The 18,607-nt window shown below is 40.8% G+C and overlaps 1 protein-coding gene across 1 annotated transcript; it reads left to right on the plus strand.

Moving 5' to 3' along the window:
• Positions 1 to 80: 80 nt before the first annotated feature.
• On the plus strand, positions 81 to 17,626 carry rab11fip4a (RAB11 family interacting protein 4 (class II) a). The gene is made up of 15 exons (XM_084037309.1): positions 81 to 334; positions 4,943 to 5,030; positions 5,401 to 5,489; positions 9,598 to 9,761; positions 10,240 to 10,401; positions 10,876 to 11,010; positions 11,867 to 11,902; positions 12,141 to 12,249; positions 12,881 to 12,984; positions 13,505 to 13,645; positions 14,727 to 14,808; positions 15,092 to 15,229; positions 15,609 to 15,755; positions 16,660 to 16,803; positions 16,888 to 17,626. Exons 1-15 carry the CDS (start codon positions 182 to 184, stop codon positions 17,002 to 17,004), a joined length of 1,809 nt encoding a protein of 602 aa, XP_083893435.1. The 5' UTR covers positions 81 to 181; the 3' UTR covers positions 17,005 to 17,626.
• The last annotated feature ends 981 nt before the right edge of the window (positions 17,627 to 18,607 follow it).

Here is an 18,607-nt window from a genome sequence, read left to right on the forward strand (position 1 = left end):
CGTAAATCATCGTCCTTTTCCGTAACTCCTCGCGCCTCCTGAACACGCGACGCTGCTTATGTCACAGCAGCAGCAGCTGCAGCAGCCGAGGACGGGGATGATGATGGCGACCGTCGAGGCGATTCTTTAACAGGAAAAATAACAAAGAAATCCACCTTTCGCCGACGAAAGCAGCTCTACGATGGAGGGACGCGTTGTTCCCGAGCAGGAGCAGCTTTTACAGTTTCTGAGGAGGCTCAAGGAGGTTTTCGACGTGTGTGACGAGGATGCTGACGGCTTCATCCGGGTGGAGCACTTGGTGGACCTCGGTCTTCAGTTCGGTCAAGGAGACGAGGTGAGGACCGGTTAACTACGCTTGAACGTGCCCGTGGTCGCTCAACTAACGGTTTTATTTGGATACGGTTGGCATTAATTAGTAACAAGTGGCGACTGGTGGACCTTTGTGAGCCGCTGGCAACAACCGGCAACCTGTCTACGTGTTTAAATGTCACAGGTGTGCGCGAGGTGTTCGCTCCTAATGACTCATTACAGGAGACTAGCTAGCTAGGAGCATATCTGCTGCTTCGGTGTGCAGCTACATGACGACGTGTCATGTTTGTTACCTCTTCATTGTGTCTGATCTCTGGATATGTGTCAGAACCACATTTACAGTTCCAGCTATTATTACTCATTCATAATTATTATTATTATTAAAGTGTTCCAGCTTACTAAATGTAGAGAGGTCAGGTGAAGTAGCTTTACAGATGCCGAGCATCTTTTTAAAATTGAACTTGGGGCAAATAACCCTGGTGAAAAAGAAGAACATTTGTTTAATCAGACTCAGTTTATTGCCAAGTACGTTTTCACATACAAGTAATTTGTCTTGGTGTTCAGTGTGCACAATAATTACTAGGATAATGATGAAATAATTAGGATAAACAAGAAGCAAGTTCTGCAGTCAAGTACATAAACATAAATTACTATATACAGTGTGTGTATATATATATATATATATATATATATATATATATATATGCAGCCATACATAACACATTCATAAAGTCGTGCCTGTAGTTTGCAGTGTTATGTTTAAGCTAATGCACTATGCTTTTTTTCTTTTTCCAGTATGCACCCGGTGATGCATATTCCTCTATTCATTACTGGCTCAATGTATATTGTGACACCAAATTGCGATCCTGCACATCTTCATCTGAGTTGGTCTTTGTATAACTTGATGAAATACTTAAAATGTGCAGGGATTCAACTTGATTTACTGGAAACAAACATTCCATGTGGTATTACCAATAAACAATGTCGTAATTGATTTTACGGGATATGTACTCTTCTGTGATAATGAAATGAAGTTGGTGGAAATGTCACGAGAGCGAAGCAGACAGTGAAGTGTTGCAGTTGTGTTTCCATGTAAGCTGAGTTGTCATTGGTTTGTTGTAGTTGTATCAGACAAAGTGCAATTAGATGAAGAGACTATGTTTCCTCGGACACAAACAATAACTTCACCGTCTTGTTTTTTACAAGATAACAAAATAATTAACTTGTGATTTCGAAAAACAAAAAGGTTGTCTCCAGACACGACATCAGTGCGACTCTGTACTCATGCTGTTGCACCAACCCAAGTCAAACCACCTAGCTATGTTTTCATGTTGTTTCGCTCACCTTAGATTGAACACTGCAAACTCTGTGATGCCGAAATGGGCACAGGGTGTCATCTTAGGTTTTTAATGTTAAGTTGATCAAATCTAATGCACACAGGGTTTATGGTGAGTGAGTTGGGAGCGCCAGAAAAGATGTTGAGTTCTTAGAGAGGTGCAGATTAGCAACAAAGGTACGCCAGATATCCAAAGGTTGGGTAGAGCAGGTAGCACAAGCCTCAGGTTCAGTACCATGGAGAGCTCACTGCCAGTTCAGGTTCAGCAGCAGGGATGACTAACTCTTGATTCATCATCTGATTGCTTCCCCCATTGTCCCGCGGCTTGCTAATCTATCATATTAAAACACTGTTCCATTCCATTGATTTGATTGATTGATTTACTGAGTCAGTACGTGTTTTTGTTATGGAATGTAGATCCATATGGAGGATTTAATTGGGCACGGATAGATAGGTCTGTATGCCAGCATTGTCTCCAGATTTCATACATTTCAGTGTGCTATGAAATTCAACCTGCAGAGACGTTGTGACAGCATCATTACATTAAAAGCAATTATTTCTCTGTCAAAGTTCCCTTTTCATCATGTGGAGTAGTTAAAAACTACAAGTTGATTTGTATACCCGCATGAAAGAAAAATCACCACGGACTGCCTTGCAGGAATAGGGACTGAATTTTAAAATATGTGGGAAAAGTGAACTATAATAAATGAACATTAATGGTTCCAGATGAGGGATAGACTTGTGTCCTTCACATTCAAGAGGACTTTAACTTGCGTTGGAGTAACGCTGGTTATTTAGACTGCCGTGTACAACATAAGCTTGAAAGAGGAAGAAATTAAACTCAGTGGAGAAATGAGAATAGGTCTGCGCGTTAAATCCTGGATGCACGGAGTATCACTGATAAATGACAGCTAACAGCGAGAGTAGATTTTCCTTTTAAGCTGTCATGGCGGCTGAGCGGAGCACCCGAACACTAAAAATAACCCGGTCGTACTAAGAGGTAGCTACTTCTCCATCTTCCTCCTCCCCTCTCGCAGCTCCTCTCATATCTGTGTTCTTTGTCACCATGGCGATGAGAGCTTCACAAGGAGTCCTGTGAGCGGATTGGTCGGTTCTAAAGTAAATGCAATGATCTGTCTCTATGAGATGATGCTCCGTGCACCAGTACTGTATTACTTCATTGGGAAACACACACACATCTGGAAACATTGGTTTCTATGGTGATTAGTCGACTGCAGTGAGCGTCAGTTTAATATGTTTATTCCACATGTTTACCTTGCCACCACACTGCTATTAATATACTGCATACGAATGAGCCATTATTACATTTAGTTTTATTGAAATGTTTATGTATAAAACACATAACAATTATATTTGTTCAGTATTTCTACGGTGAAAACATTTATTTTGTGTACTGAAGCACCATTTGGGTCTTGTTTTGCTAATTTTATCCTGATAATTTGTGTTGATTTAAAAAAAAAAAAAAAACAATTACCCTACATATTATTATCTCACAACATTTTCCAATATATGCAACGTTTTTGCTGATTTTAAAATGTGTTTCTCTGCTTTATGTATTTGGAAACCGACTCCTGGTTGGACGAAACAAAACTTTATTGTAGGAGGTGACTGACATTTTTATACAGTTTTCCATGAGAATTTTGTCTTATGCATTGACAAAATTCTCAAGTGGTCAGCACCTCTAAAGTGCTGTGTTTGAACTTCAGTGTTTGATCATTGCATCATATATATATATATAATAACAATCTATGATTTTCTCTTAATGCAAACACATGAGAGACAAACATTAAAATGAGTTCCAGATGAATAATAATATGGGATTGGTTGACACTGGTTTCTGCTTATCTGACATTGAAGTGTCTGAAGGTGTTTGATGCTGACAGTGAGCAGTGTTAAGGCTGCGTGATGATGTGACGCTGAGCTCTGGGAAGTGTGAATCTGTGTGACGATGCCGCTGTAACTCAGGTTGTTCCACAGTAAACACTTTGATCTATTCATCCAGACTCAGAAACCCTCTCCCACGAAAGATAATTTGAAGACCAAAGCCTGTGTCCAACGTCTGCTCTCTATGTTAAGAGTCAGAGCCATAATCTTCTGATGTGTGACAGTAGAGTTATTTCAAAGGACATTTCCCAAACATGTGATTAGAGGAGTTGATGCAGGAGCAGAAACCAGCTTGAGGGTGCACTGTAGGCAAACACTTCTTACTTTATCTCAGCTGTAGTTAAGCAAAGTAAGCTAATCAATTACTGTTTTTGTCAGTGGAATCCAGTGGCTTTGAAGCGAGCGATATAACGACTCCACCCACCTAAATCAGTTCAATTGTATAATGAAAATGTTGTCATTATGTCCAAACTCATTTAGAGAGCAAATAAGGAGAAAACCTCTCTGGAATCAGTTTCTGTGATGTGAGAGGAACTCTTCTCACTATAGAAATACACAGTGGATATACTGTATACTGTATGTTATGTGGATGAAAGTGTGCTGAGTGGACAATGTGACTTTACGACTGAAGCAGAACTATTTTTGCATAATTCTGCAGCTCTGGTTGCAATGATTTGCATTCAGCTCCAGAAACTGGAATCCTCCCTGAATTATTTCATTATTGCTTTATACTTCCTGTTCAGTGGCTGTTTACTGCAGGACCAGCAGCAAAGTACTGTGGTATATATTTCATCATTAGACACTATTAAATCTCCGTGAGTGACGATGCGCTCTTTAAAGTGCTGCAGGGATGAGATTTTGTTTTGGCCAAACAGAAAGTTAGCATTGCACTCAAGAAAAATTTGATTTTTCCACTGGATTTTTAATTCTTGGTAAATGCGTCTTTAAGACATGTAAAAACTTCACTGGGGTGTTCACTGTTGTATTTTTTGCTATGGAAAAAAAAAACATTAAAATCTCTTAGGCTGATTTATTTCTAAGGAGCACCTTATTTCCGGCATCTTTCCAAAAACCTATAAAGAAACACTTTGAGATGAGAGAACCGCCACTATGTAAAAAAACAACAACAAAAAACAAATACATTCTAAAATACAAATCATACAAATTCGAAAATGTAATCCTTTTGCTTTTTTTATCTACAATTCAAGGATTTTCATTAGGAAATAAAAGAGGAACCAACAGACCTTGACCATTGATCTACGGAGCCTCTCCACTAGCATGGCTATCATCACAGCACACTTAAGAAGATTTACAGTATTTAATACCCAGAGTCTGAAGATAAAGGCTGCAGTATTGTGTTAAAATATCTTGAAATAATTCTGTCTGTTGCAGGTGAAGAAGTTAACCAGGTACCTGGATCCTAACGCTCATGGGAAGATCAACTTCAAAGACTTTTGCCAGGCAGTGTTCGCCATTAAAGGTAAGATATGTATCGGATATGAAATTATGTTTCGACCTGCCAAGGGATACAGATGCCAATTAGTTTTAAGCTACAATCTGGTACAGTGCTTCATATGGTGACATTTTTGAATATAAATAAATCAATTTACAAAAATGGCTACCTCTTTAGACAGAACCAGTCTAGCTGCCCCCCCCCTTTCAGGCTTTAGGCTAAGCTAAGCTAAATAATGTTGCTTCATTCATTACAGCCATGATTGTGGTGTCATCTTACTTTAAGAGCTAAAAAGTAAATAAATGTTTCCCCACAGTGTTCTATTCATAGTAGTTTACTGTGTTTTCTTCTTTTTTTGCTTTCTTCTCCCCTTCCCTCCTCCTCCTCCTCCTGCCAGGTTGTGAGGAGATACTGAAGATGTCTGTGGGTCCCCGAAGCGTTACCTCCAACCAGCCATCTGTTACTGACAATGGTTATATTTACCAGGTACAATCTTACTAAAATACGTAAGCCTAAGTAGGAATTTTATTTTGAAAACTATGGGGTCAGTTCAGTCTCATTAATAATGAATGCACAGAGAAGGATTCACAAATGTATTTTGTTATTTATATATAAATGACTCTCTTCTCACAAATACATTTCGTTTTAAATAAATGTCATATAAATCCATAAATATATGAATTAAACAAATATTTGCAATTTTCATAAAAAATGTATTTGTATGTTGTTACATTTATATACAAACTGTTAAACTTGAATTTACAAGACGCTTTTCATTTGTGAACTTGTTTGCATTTATTTGTGGATTTTTGAGACTCTCCTGACGTGGCTGGATTCACAAATGCGTTTTTTTCAACAAGGAACTATCTGTAGCCAATCAGATGGCTCCCTCGTTTTCAGTCAATCACATGACTGCATTCCCACGAGGGGCACCTCACCATGGCCAGAGCACAGCTTTTTCTCTGCGCATTTTGCGTTGCTTTTCGGTAAAAGAAATAAGAACAAAAAGTATTTTAAAAAGGGATTTTATTCTCTCTCTAGCCAACGTTAGCTTGTTTGTAGCTAGCTAAATTCATTAGCTAGCTAACGTTAGCTAGCTCTCATAGTCATCACTTTGAAACCAATGTAGTATTTATAGTTATTATGGTTTGCTTGTAACTTATTTTTGCATCCATTAACAACAGGTAAGCTTTAGCAAGCAAATGCTAAAGCTTTTAGCTACGGTTATGTTTTCTGATGTTAGTAGGATCATATTATGCTAGCTAAGTTAGCTTATGATTCGTTGTCTAAAAGCATTATGGCTAACTAGATAGCTAACGCAAATGCGCAAAATGCGCAGAGAAAAAGCTGTGCTCTGGCCATGATGAGGTACCCTCGTGGGAATGCAGTCATGTGATTGGCTGAAAACGAGGGAGGCATCTGATTGGCTACAGAGAGTTCCTTGTTGAAAAAAATCCATGTTGTGAATCCAGCCACGTCAGGAGAGTCTCAAAAATCCACAAACAAATGCAAACAAGTTCACAAATGAAAAGCGTCTTTCAAATTCAAGTTTAACATTTTGTATATAAATGTAACAACATACAAATACATTTTTGATGAAAATTGCAAATATTTTTTTAATTCATATATTTATGGATTTATATTACATTTATTTAAAACGAAATGTATTTGTGAGAAGAGAGTCATTTATATATAAATCACAAAATACATTTGTGAATCCTTCTCTGTGTATTCATTATTAATGAGACTGAACTGACCCCATAGAAAACACACTAGGCATGTAATGAATGGAAACGGTCTCTGTCACGTCCAAAACTGACACTAGAGGGTTATGTAGAGCGCCACAGTTTGAAGCTCAGGGCGTCGCTGACCAAGCATCTGTTTTTGACGAGTTGGGAGTAAAAAAACATTGGGATATAGCAGGATGTAAGATAACACAGCTCTATACAGACTGTTTACAGGCTGTTTTTTAAAAGGGACTGAGCCCTCTCAGCCAGGAAAAGAAAATGTTGACACTTTAGCAATGATAACTAATATAAACATACATATGCAACACCCACAGCAAGTGAAATTGATGAGATACCGCTTGAGTTAAAATCTGGACACCGTTTCTCATCATTGTGTTTAGTTTTACCTAAAACATGTTTTTATTTATTACTCGATCGAGAGGAATCTTCCTGTCGTGAAACAGACGAGATAACGGACAGATAACAGAAAATGAGCCTTCATCAATCAATGTAGATACAGTTAATAAATTCAAAACACACATACAAAGTGTGGGATTTAATCAGCTGTCTATGCAGATTTAATTCAAGGTGATAAAAACAGACTTTAAGTGTAAGAAAAACATGGGGGCCTTTGTCAGACGTGAGTCACTGTGGATTGATGCACTAAATATAATGGATATCATGCTTCAAAATGCTTTCAGTGAGGATTGACAGTTAGAAAGTTCCACCCAACTATTTCCCATCACTTATTTGGGGCCTGGAGCTCCAGCTGTCCCTCTCCAAGCAGGGAGTTATCTTTCTGAATTACCATGAGCATTTTTTAGAAGGGTCCAGGTGTGGAGTTTTCATGTCAGCGTTGGTTCATCTCCAGCTTTCATTCCTAAGTTTCTTGAAAGAATGTGGGAATTATGAGACAATAAATCAAAATCATAAAAGACTTATATTACACTTACTTACTGTTGCTAACATTACATCTATTTTTTGTTTTCCTGGCAGAAATAGGCTTCTCTTGTTCAGACTTCAGCATGCACAGTAGCATGAATGACAAAAATATGAATGAATATGCAATACAACCAAAGCTGCACTGTGTGTAATCCCCACCACTAGAGATCAGCCTAACTGAACAGTTGCTTAGCAACAAGAGAGAGAGCGAGAGAGGTAGAGCGAGATAGAGAGGAGGGGGGGTGGAGGTGTGGCTTTGTCCCACATAAAGCAAGCATCGGTGTTTTCAAACGTGAATGACAGAGCTGCAGTGATGCACGTGTGAGCCTTCAAGCTTCAGGAATACAGAGGATTTTGGTCCTAGCTCCACGATAAAGGACAGCGTATGTTGATTTGAATGACACACACACACACACACACACACACACACACACAGGGGTGTGACTGGAGAGGAGACATGCGGCATGCTCACTTGATTGCTCAGATGTGTGTTTCAGATTGAGAGAATATGGCTTCTAAAATTTAAATGAAAATAGCATTTAGTGCATTTACACACAGATTACAATCAAGATCCAGGTGATGGTTGATGTAATGTTCTGTTATTGTGTGTGGATCCACTTTGGATTACATATTTTGAACCAGTATAATAGAAGGTGTGGTCTTCTTCACCACTGATGTTTGGTTTTACAGTTGTTTAGGCCTGGAAGTAAAACATCTAATTTCAGTGAGATTTTTAATTTGTTTTATTTCTTTGACTAACTAAACTGCTTGTATGTTGATGGTCCACCCACACAGGTGTGTTCACTCTTCACTAATTGGATCTTTGCTCAGTTGTGTGTGTGTGTGTGCGTGCGTGTGTGCTTGATTGACATCTTCCTCACCCTGCTGTCAGTTGTGTTCTTGGTGATTATGTACTTGGCGTTTGGATTCACACAAGTGTTCTGAATTGTTGTTGACGGTGGAAGAATGAAGAAATGACATGGAGGAAGTCGATGCCGTGATGTCGATTTGTAACTAGGGAGGGAACACCAAACCTAACAATTACAACAATCTGCATGTCTGACTTCAGGGTCCACAAATCCTCATTTACTCTTCGTCACTCATCCCTATTTCCACACACTCCTCTTCATCTCAGACAAAAACATGTGTATAATTGATGAATGAAAGCCTCTTACAGATCATGCCTTGTCTGCTGGAGTGTGTGCATGCATGAGTACACACACACATGCACAACAAACACAAACCACGTTTTAAGACTTAAAAATCTGAAGTAAAAACGGGAGGAAAGCACCTGTTTTGTAATTGCAGATGTAAATGTTTATCCTCCCGTGGATCCTCGGTTGGTTGAAGCCAGACAGCCACGTGTATAATTGATGACCCACAAATCTGGGGCATGCGAGAGCCCTCTCTCTGTAAATCAACCCAGGAGACCATCACCAGGTTAAATGCTAGAGGTGTACTTAAAGTCTGCAAGTTGAATTTAATTCTACGTCGATTTAAACTGCACCTGTTGTCTCTAGAAATATTTTATTCGAGGTCTAAATGAGAGCTGCTGCTTTAACAGAGGCTGCTGTTTCAGGCAGATTTCTTGGTCTTGTTTAATTCTATTTAAAAGGAATCACATCCGTCTCAGGGTTGCTGATTTTGTTTTATTTTTATTAAAAGTATCCACTGTGAATATTAAGTGCTTGTAGGATGTAAATGGTAAATCAAGCACTTGTTCCATCCAGTCATCTTTATGGATTTTGTTTTTTTCCTGCCAGTTGCCCGGTGATTGCAGAAAGATTAGAGGGTACCTTCCAGTTCATCTGGAAATGTGTTTTCTTTGTACTGCATGATGCAATACCCTGAACACAACATGAGCGTGCTGTGAATCCTGACTCTTCTCACCAACGTGGCATAACGATGTGTGTTTTTGTTTGTAGAACGGCGAGGCCAAGCTGGGCCCTCCCATTATCATGTGTACGCGCTCCTACCCAGAATGCAGCATGTATGGCGAGGGTTGTGGCGCTGACGGAGAGTGCGACATGGACAGCAGCACTGAAAACGGCAACAGCTCTGACTCTTTGGATCCAAGACGGCAAGACCGGTCAGTCAAAGCAAGTAGTCATGATCGGGTGGTGGAGCTGCTGTATTTAGGACCCGCCCATCCACACAAATGACTGTCAATCATGATGTCACGACCCCTTTTCATAGCATCACATAACTAATTAAAGCCAAACATGTCGGAGTAATTAACACTCGGATTAGAAGCCTAAAAAGACAGAAGCCATCTTTGGGGAAAATGTTTGACCCCTGCTGACCTTTTATTGTAGTTACCACCAGGGAGAGACCAAGATGTTTTGGCTTCACTTTTAGGGAGCTATCACGTCGTCCATTTTTATAGGTCGTCGGCGGGATCGAGGCCAATCAGTGACTATAAGTGACAAGTCAGGAGCTCTACTTTGAATCTGTATCACTTTTTCTCCAGGAGAGGTTTATTTATGATATGAGTGTGGTAGTTTTATATTTTTATTTATTTATTATTATTAACCATTCTTCCTGTACTTCCTGCTATTAAACCCTAGCCATCTGATGGGCTCAGCGTCTGCATCCGTCATCTCTGGGGAGGAGCAGTTTGAGGACTACGGTGAGGGGGAGGATGTGGATTTTACTCCCAGCAGCCCTTGCCCTGAAGATGACTCCCGAACAAATGGCTTCTCAGACCTGGGATCCTCCCTTCCCTCCAGGTTGGTGGTCCAGCTAGAAGCACACACCCTGACTTGCATACTCTCATGTCTTAAAGCGTAAGATGGAACGGGAGCGTGACTTTTTGTTTTCCTAGAAGGCCTGTTTTTGGCAGACTTTGTGACTGTTCCTGTTCTATACTCCATTCTGATTGATGTTTTGATCTTTTCACTCTGGAAAATGTTATGAATCTCCTTAGAGAGCATCCTTAAAAAAGCCAGATACTTCTGTTATTACACTTCCATGTAGTTACTTGCATAGCGCATTCATTTTGACAGGGTAGGGTCTCAAATTAAACATGGCTGTCGTGCACTTCCCATAAAAATGATCATACAGATCTGTGCTGTTGCTACTGGTTATATGGTCCAAACAGAAATTGCAGTGAAAGATCTTCCTAGATTGTATCGTCCCTGCCACGCTGTGTTAACACATTTGATATTGCAGTCAACATATAGACGGGTTCTTTGTATTTGCAGTGGTGGACAGACTCCTCAGAAGATGAGGCAGCTGTATAACAGTGAGCTGCTGGACATCTACTGTTCTCAGTGCTGCAAGAAAGTCAATCTTCTCAATGACCTGGAGGCTCGACTTCGAAACCTCAAGGCCAACAGGTAAAACGCAAAGTCCATGAAGACCGGAGCATAAACACAGAGGCTGAATGGGAGCAAGCCATGGTGGGTGGGAGATGGCTGGGGGGGGTATAAACCCAGACTGCCTCAGCACCATCCTGATCCAACGATGCTCACAGACACAAAACATTCACCCAAATCCCACCCTCCTATTCCTTCTTGGCACCAGACCCTGCAAACCACAGCAAAGAGTGAGGATGAACTGTTGCTATAGCTACCGCATCCAAATCAGACAGGGTGGCTGGTTGCTAGATTTTGTTACTCTGTGAGATGCAGTACAGCAGCAGTTTGTGAAAAAACACTTGACAGGGTATTTGTGGGGAGGATATTTCTGCTCAACTTTCAATGATGTGTTGTATTTAAATCTTTGATGCTTAAATCGTGGTCAGAACTGGTAGAATTAATTAGCAAAAGCAATAAATGCAGAGTACACTGCTCACAAAAATAAAGGGAACACTTCAATCAGGTGTTGATGAACGAATTATTCAAGTTGAACATGTTTAGTGATGTACATTGTATAATTGGAGAACAAAATGACATTACATCAGTCATTGGAACCAAAGTCATCAACCCATTGAGGACACTCTAAATAAAACATTTATATCTGAGGCTCATCTAACTTCCTCATGGCAACTCATAATGTGACTCGGTCGTGTGTTTGGCCCCATTAAAATGTTAACCTTTAACGTTAGCATGTACAGTTACAGTATCGGATAGAAATGATGTTTTTCTCTGCGTACAAAACTGTGCTTGAGAACGGGTGAAACGTGTCGATGTGTCGTAGCCTTGATAGAAGGTATTAATGATAATGTGACTCAGTCTCTCTCTTGTGTTTCAGCCCTAATAGAAAGATTACCAGCACAGCATTTGGACGGTGAGTGATGCGACTTTGATGCTAATCACCCTTTTTAAATTCATACACTGCCTTGAATCAGCATTTGCATAAAAAGGGAGGGCGCGGGGTGGCCGACTAATCACTTGTAACGGATCTCAATGAAGGGTTCAGCATTAAGCAGGGTGATAAATGGTCCTACAATAAGAGGCACAGTTGATTATCGTGACAGAATAGTAATTATGCTGTTGGGTTCTAATGTTTCCTCTCCTCCCTGCAGTCAGCTGTTCCAGGCCAACCACAGTGTGTTCGGCTCCAGTCAGGGAAGCAGCACAGAGGATCTGTTCACCGACAGCATCGACTCCTGTGACCTGGACATCACCGAGAAAGTACAAACACGCAAAGATGCAGGCAGTTCATGTACATTTTTAATGTTGAAATGGTCGTCCCAGTCAAAGCATCTGGACTCTGGTGGCAAAAAGAAGTTTGATGATATAGAAGTCTGAGAAGTCTATGCGTCTACTTCTCACCTGGTTATTACCGCAGGAAACATTGTAAACATTGCCAGCTCTTTTTAAATTAGCAAACACTGGTGACCTTGTCTCCTCAGATTTTGGATGAAATGCTGACATGCTGCACAATCCACGTGTGTCCTGTCATGTTTAAGCCTGCAGAATAAAAGCAGTTGTAGCAGACGCCACAGACAACAGCAATATTAAGTTTATATTTATTTAGAATAATTATTGATCATATATTTCTTTTAAAAAATAATCGGGAAAACACCCGCAGCTTGTTATTGCTTTGAGCTCTCCAAACAGGAAGTGTATGACTGCTGAAAAAAGGCTTTGGTCGATGGATCCTCATTTGATGCTCCAGAATCTAAACGAGGGTGGAGTAGGTGGAAGTATAGGTGTCCTTCAAAACCTGCGTTAAGCTCAGTGCGTTTAGGCCTTTAAACAAAAAACATTAGTGAAGCTATTTGGTGAAGCTCTAGTTTTAAAGTCTGGTTGTCTTCCTCAGGTCAGTTATCTGGAGAAGAAGGTGACGGAGTTGGAAAGCGACAGTCTGGCCAACGGTGACCTCAAGTCTAAACTCAAACAGGAGAACTTACAACTAGTACACAGGTAGGAAACCCAATCTCTGAATCTGTTATTTATTAAAGGGCCAGTGTGTAGCATTCAGAGGAATCTATTGGCAGTAATTGATTGTTTGTTCATACGATTTAGTGTATAATCACCTGGGGAAAATAGACTTGTTGTGTTTAAGTTGCCTTAAATTGAGCCATTTCTATGTACATACAGAGTTGATCGTCTCTAAGGAGTCTGCCATGTAGCAACATCATGTTTCTACAGTAGCCCAGAAAGGACAAGACAGACACTGGCTCTAGATATGACCATTGGCTTTGGCCATCGCATGGCAACCTCACCACTAGATGCCGCCAAATCTTACACACAGAGCCCTCAGCTGAAAAAACGCTGCACCTGTAAAACAACGTTTTCAGAAGAAGGCATGCTGTTTTGAGCTGGGGGGGGGACCCATGTGAACATCATACAGTTTCATCCAACCCAATCTATCCAATCTGCTATGTTAAACTGCATGTAATGTTGTTGTTTGTTTCTCACACTGCTTCTGTTTGCGTCCCAGGGTCCATGAGCTGGAGGAGCAGGTGAAGGATGCAGAGACGAGGGCCGATCAGAGTCTGGAGGAGGAGACCAAGAGGCACCGGGAAGCTTACACCAAGATGGACAGGGACAGAAACATGGAGATAGACCTGCTCTGTAACCGGTAAACTCATCAGCAGTACTCCACCACCAAAACAAGCCAAACCTCTACAAACGAAACATGCTGTCTCTCACCCTAATATGTAAATCCGGCTCCACAACGGTAGTGAAACTGTGATTTGGAGCAACAGAATGAAGATGCTGTCTGTCGTGTGTGCTTTAACCTTAGAAATGCAAGTTAAATGGTTTGCCGAGTTGATAATTTTTCCCCTGGTAAAGGTTCAGCATTTAGAGCACCTGGATATCTATAAATTACTTATCGTTCTGAAGTAAGAAAAGCAAGGCAAGCATGTTTTAAAATTTTAATGCACATAATTTAAGGGTATTATTTTCTACTATGATAAACTTTTAAACAACCCCAGGACTTCAATTCCACGTGCTTGTATCTCCACTGATCAAGTGTGAGGATTTTGCAGCTTTTTTTCCCACAACAAAATAGGATCTTTTAGGGCAAATATTCCCCAAATTACACTCCTCCTATTCTGCCTCCTTCTCAGTTCACTACTATTTTAACACATTTTGCGCCATTCAGTGTTCAGCGACTCAACTGTTCCACTTCTTCCCCTGATTCCATCCCCACCATTGTTTTTAACGGTTCGTCCAAGGATATGTTGTACACACATTTACAGTCTGGTATTTTCCCAAACTCACTCAAATCCTTAACTGTTAAACCACTTTTAAAGAAGCCCACTTTAGATCCATCCATTATTTGCCTCTGGGCCAGCTCATCAAGAAGCACGATGTGTGTTACCATAACTATGGCGATGACGAACAACATTATATTCCCCAAGTCTGATCCCTGTTGATAAATTATCAGAATATTTCAAGAATATTGATAACTGGATATCGAGCAATTATTTACATCTTTAACGGTGAGTTAGAATCCCTGGTTATCGGGGCGATGACTCACAGACAAGAAATGTCTTCTTAATTGTCTCTGGAAAGTGTCACACAAGTCATAAACCTTGGTGTCGTCGGGGACATTAACAGCATAGTTAAAACTGGGTTTTATCATTTAAGAAATATAAGGAGCTTTTTATCGCAGAAAGCTGCTGAAAAACTGGTCCATGCTTTTATTCCCACAGGGTACAGCTGTTAGAAGAGGAGAATGGAGAGATGAAAATAAATGTGTGCAGACTCAAGTCTCAGACTGAGAAACTGGACCAGGTGAGTGTGATTTATGAAACTGATGATTCTGTTTATTACAGCTAGGGTCCCAAATGTACAAAAACGAGATTTAAATGGGCACAGCAGCCGTTTTAACATGTCATTCCAGTTTAATGCACGCTGGCCCACTGGGGGCCATAATTATTTTATCAATAATTGTAATAAAGTGGAAATATTCACTTTAAAAAAGTTTTTCTTTCATGACCTGTCCCCTTCAAGTGAGAGTTGTGGTGAATTTGCTTTCCATTTGTCAACGTGCTTTCCCGCCGTCTTTCCTCCTTAGGAGAAGCAGAAGATGACCGACAAGCTGGAGGACACGAGTCTGAGGCTGAAAGACGAGATGGACCTCTACAGGAAGATACTGGACAAGCTCTGGCAAAACCGCCACGAGTTTCAGAAGGAAAAAGAGGCCACGCAGGAGGTGAGGCAGTCTTGCATATAAATGAGCATCTCTTTTATTCAAGGTCTTGCCAAAGGAGTTCCACAATGCTGATTAATGCTAGAGGAACTTTCATTTGTGTACTTGCACTGTACCGGAGTTGTGAACTCGCTGCATCTCCCCCTGGAGTGCTCTCTTCAAGTCTTTATGCACATATTTGGTTTAACATTAAACCTTTCTGAGAGCAGTTTCCCTTTTCTTTACTGCAGAAACTTCCTCAGACGCCACAGCTCCTGACATCCTCCCAGGATCTGTGGCTAGAGTCTCTCCCATAGCATAATTACTCGGTGCTAAAAGGGGGAGAAATACGCTCTGCACGGCAGGTTTAAGGAGATCATTAAATCGTATCTTTTCTCTGCAGCTGATTGATGATCTCCGCCGGGAGCTGGAGTATCTGCAGCTGTTTAAGCTGGAGATGGAGCACCCAGGGCAGGGCAAGGGGCTGTCGGAGTTCAACGTCAGGACCAGAGAGATCGAAATGGAGCATGAAGTCAAGAGACTGAAACAGGTTTACACACAAAGCACACTCTCACCCCTGTTTTCTATCCCTATAAGACTCTATTGTCTACATTTACTCCTACGTGGTTGAGTCCACAAACATGGAACTCATAGACGATTTAACCTGTTGGAGAATGAGTGGGTGGCAACCTCCAGGTCTGAAAAGTGAAGCCAGGCTGAAGAGCCTTAAACTTGCATTCTCTCTGTTGGCCATCAGGGGGCGAATTCTCTGGTTGCATGGACATCTATGACAAAATTACTCTACTTTTCACTTGATTTATTGTCTCTGTAAACATGACTTAATGCTCTCAACCTCTAGTTTCAAGTCTGCTTCAACACAGCATGATGCTCATTGTGTAAATGATGGTCCATTCAGAGTCAAACAGACCAGAAAGCAGGGGATGATTTAGGGCGGGGCTACCTTGTGATTGACAGGTCGCTACCAATGCAGTTTTAGCTGCTAAGATGACTTTAACACTTAGCTGTAAAGTTGACCTTGAATTATGAAGCTAACTTTGTTAACAGCTTCACACCAGAATCCAGATGGATCCAGATCCAGTAAGGGTGCTGCTCTGCTGCTTGTGTTCGTTGTATACAGTCTTATGTTTCAGATGAACTCATCTCTTCCACCCATTTCTAACTGCTAGCTTCACTGTAGACCCATAACTGAGGGAATCTAGTACTAATAACTAATATACTATGTAAGAACATCCTGGACTGCTAATCCACCTATCAGTCGTTTGAGCTGATTCTCAGTTTCAGCTAATTATAGTAGTTGGTAAAATGATACATAAACCATCCATCACTACGAGTATCTGAAATACTAACATCCAAGTTGTCCATAAAATACAGTCATGGAAGTAAATGATGGGATGTTCAATAGATTTCCAACTGGTCTTGCTTTGCTTCCTCAGGAGAATTACAAGCTGCGGGATCAGAACGACGACCTGAACGCTCAGATTCTCAGTCTGAGTTTGTACGAGGCCAAGAACCTGTTTGCCTGTCACACGAAGGCCCAGTGCCTGGCAGCGGAGATCGACAACGCATCCAGGGACGAGGTCAGTGTGCTGGGGCAGCAGCTGGTGGGTGGAGTTTCTTTGTCTCACGACTGCTCTTCTAACCAACTTCTCTGTCTCGCTCAGCTGGTCGACGCCTTGAAGGAGCAGGAGGAGATCAACCTGCGTCTACGGCAGTACATGGACAAAATCATTCTGGCCATCCTCGACCACAACCCCTCCATCCTGGAGATCAAGGGTTAAACCACACACACACACACGCACACACGCACACAGGTAGATCTGCAACACCACCACAGATGGTCTTCATATCTACTCAAACCAAGCGCTTATTTATGATGCAATCTGTCAAACACTGTAGAACTGTTGTGCCATGTTTAATCTGTCCACCTTCATTTTATAATTCTATATTTGAAACTACTGAAGTGTGAAGAATATTTGGAATACACCAGAACAGTTTGGTGTTCACTTTATTGTTGTAGACACAGTCGTCATTGTTGCTGATTATAATGAGCTGTCCCTCACAGAAACGGAGGCCAGGACACAAACAATCATAGGTTTAAAGGACCATACCAGTGTTTTGCATGTTTTCTATAAACCATTTGCCAAAGCTGTCCATTAAGTTGAGCCTTTTTAACGGGCAACCTTCATTTCCGGTGGCATTTAAATCAATTTGTAGAGATTTGTAATTTGCTCCAGTTCAGTTTTCGCATGACCTTCGTTAATCATAAACCAGTCTGCCATTCTAAACGAGGTGGCTTTCATACTGTGTGGGAATCAACGAGTGAGGAATTGTGCTTATTAGATTTAGTTTCCGAGAGATGAGCAGAGTGACATCCATCCCGTAGTTGTTCAGGACGTGTTTAGCTTCTTTTAAAGACCTGAAAGTGCAGAGAAGCAGCAGTAATGAAGGGTGTGCATGTACTTCTGTACACACATGTAATGTAGTTCTAGAGGGAGTTTTGGAAGTATATTAATCTTTCTTCAAACAAAAAACTATTATCAAATATCTGTAAAAAAATAAAATGCTCATTTTTCAGTATGGTAGTAAATGGCTAGAACATGCGTAAACACTGACATGGGCCTTTAGGTGACACAGCTTCTAACCCTTTAATTAGGCGTCTCAACACGACTGAATGTCCACACGAGTCACACATGCTGTTACATCAAATCAGTTTCTAGTTTAGTTGTTGAGGGACAGGTCGGCGCTGTGTTTCTGCAGATGACTCGGGATAAAGGGATTGTGAAGGTGCTAAGGGACAGTGTTATGTGCCAAATATAATATTTCACCGTTTCGTGGACAGAAGCGGCCGACAGGCTTCACGCTCATCATGCAGAAGACTAGCGCTGAAGTTGGAAGCATCGGAGCGCTGACCAGAAGCGTTATTTAACGCACTGGAGCACAACACGTTGCTATAAGCGTATGTGTAAATTAGTCTCACTTTGAATAATTTCACCTTAATATTTATCGTTTAGCGCGTACAGTGTGACCTGGGTAAGCTAGCCAAAATAATATCACAGGGAGGAGAGCAGGATTGAGCTGCCATAGAGAGCACTAGATTTAGTTTTGCTCCATTGCACAAATTGTTCACTTAATTTATTTGCTTGTTCTTTCACAGGTTTTTGTGCGTATGCGTACGAGGTATTTAAAAAAAAACATAATGTAAGCAGTCCAGCTATGATTTTGCCCATTGTTTCCATTTTTATATTGACATTTTTTACTTTAAAACACAGTATTTGTGATTTCATACATTGTAAATGTTGTACAGAATCTATTTATGTGCAAGTCATTTCGCTTATTAAGTCTCTTAGAGAGTTTTGACACAATAAAAAAAATATGTGTTGT

Source organism: Eutrigla gurnardus (assembly GCF_963514095.1).
Source record: "Eutrigla gurnardus genome assembly, chromosome: 20".
NCBI lineage: Eukaryota > Metazoa > Chordata > Actinopteri > Perciformes > Triglidae > Eutrigla > Eutrigla gurnardus.

Bases quoted from the DNA above. Each gene is read 5' to 3' on its own strand.
- rab11fip4a (XM_084037309.1), top strand. From the start codon at position 182: ATGGAGGGACGCGTTGTTCCCGAGCAGGAGCAGCTTTTACAGTTTCTG. The intron at 13,646-14,726 runs GTAAACTCATCA...TTATTCCCACAG, and splicing joins ATAGACCTGCTCTGTAACCG to GGTACAGCTGTTAGAAGAGG. The intron at 15,230-15,608 runs GTGAGGCAGTCT...TTTTCTCTGCAG, and splicing joins AAAAAGAGGCCACGCAGGAG to CTGATTGATGATCTCCGCCG.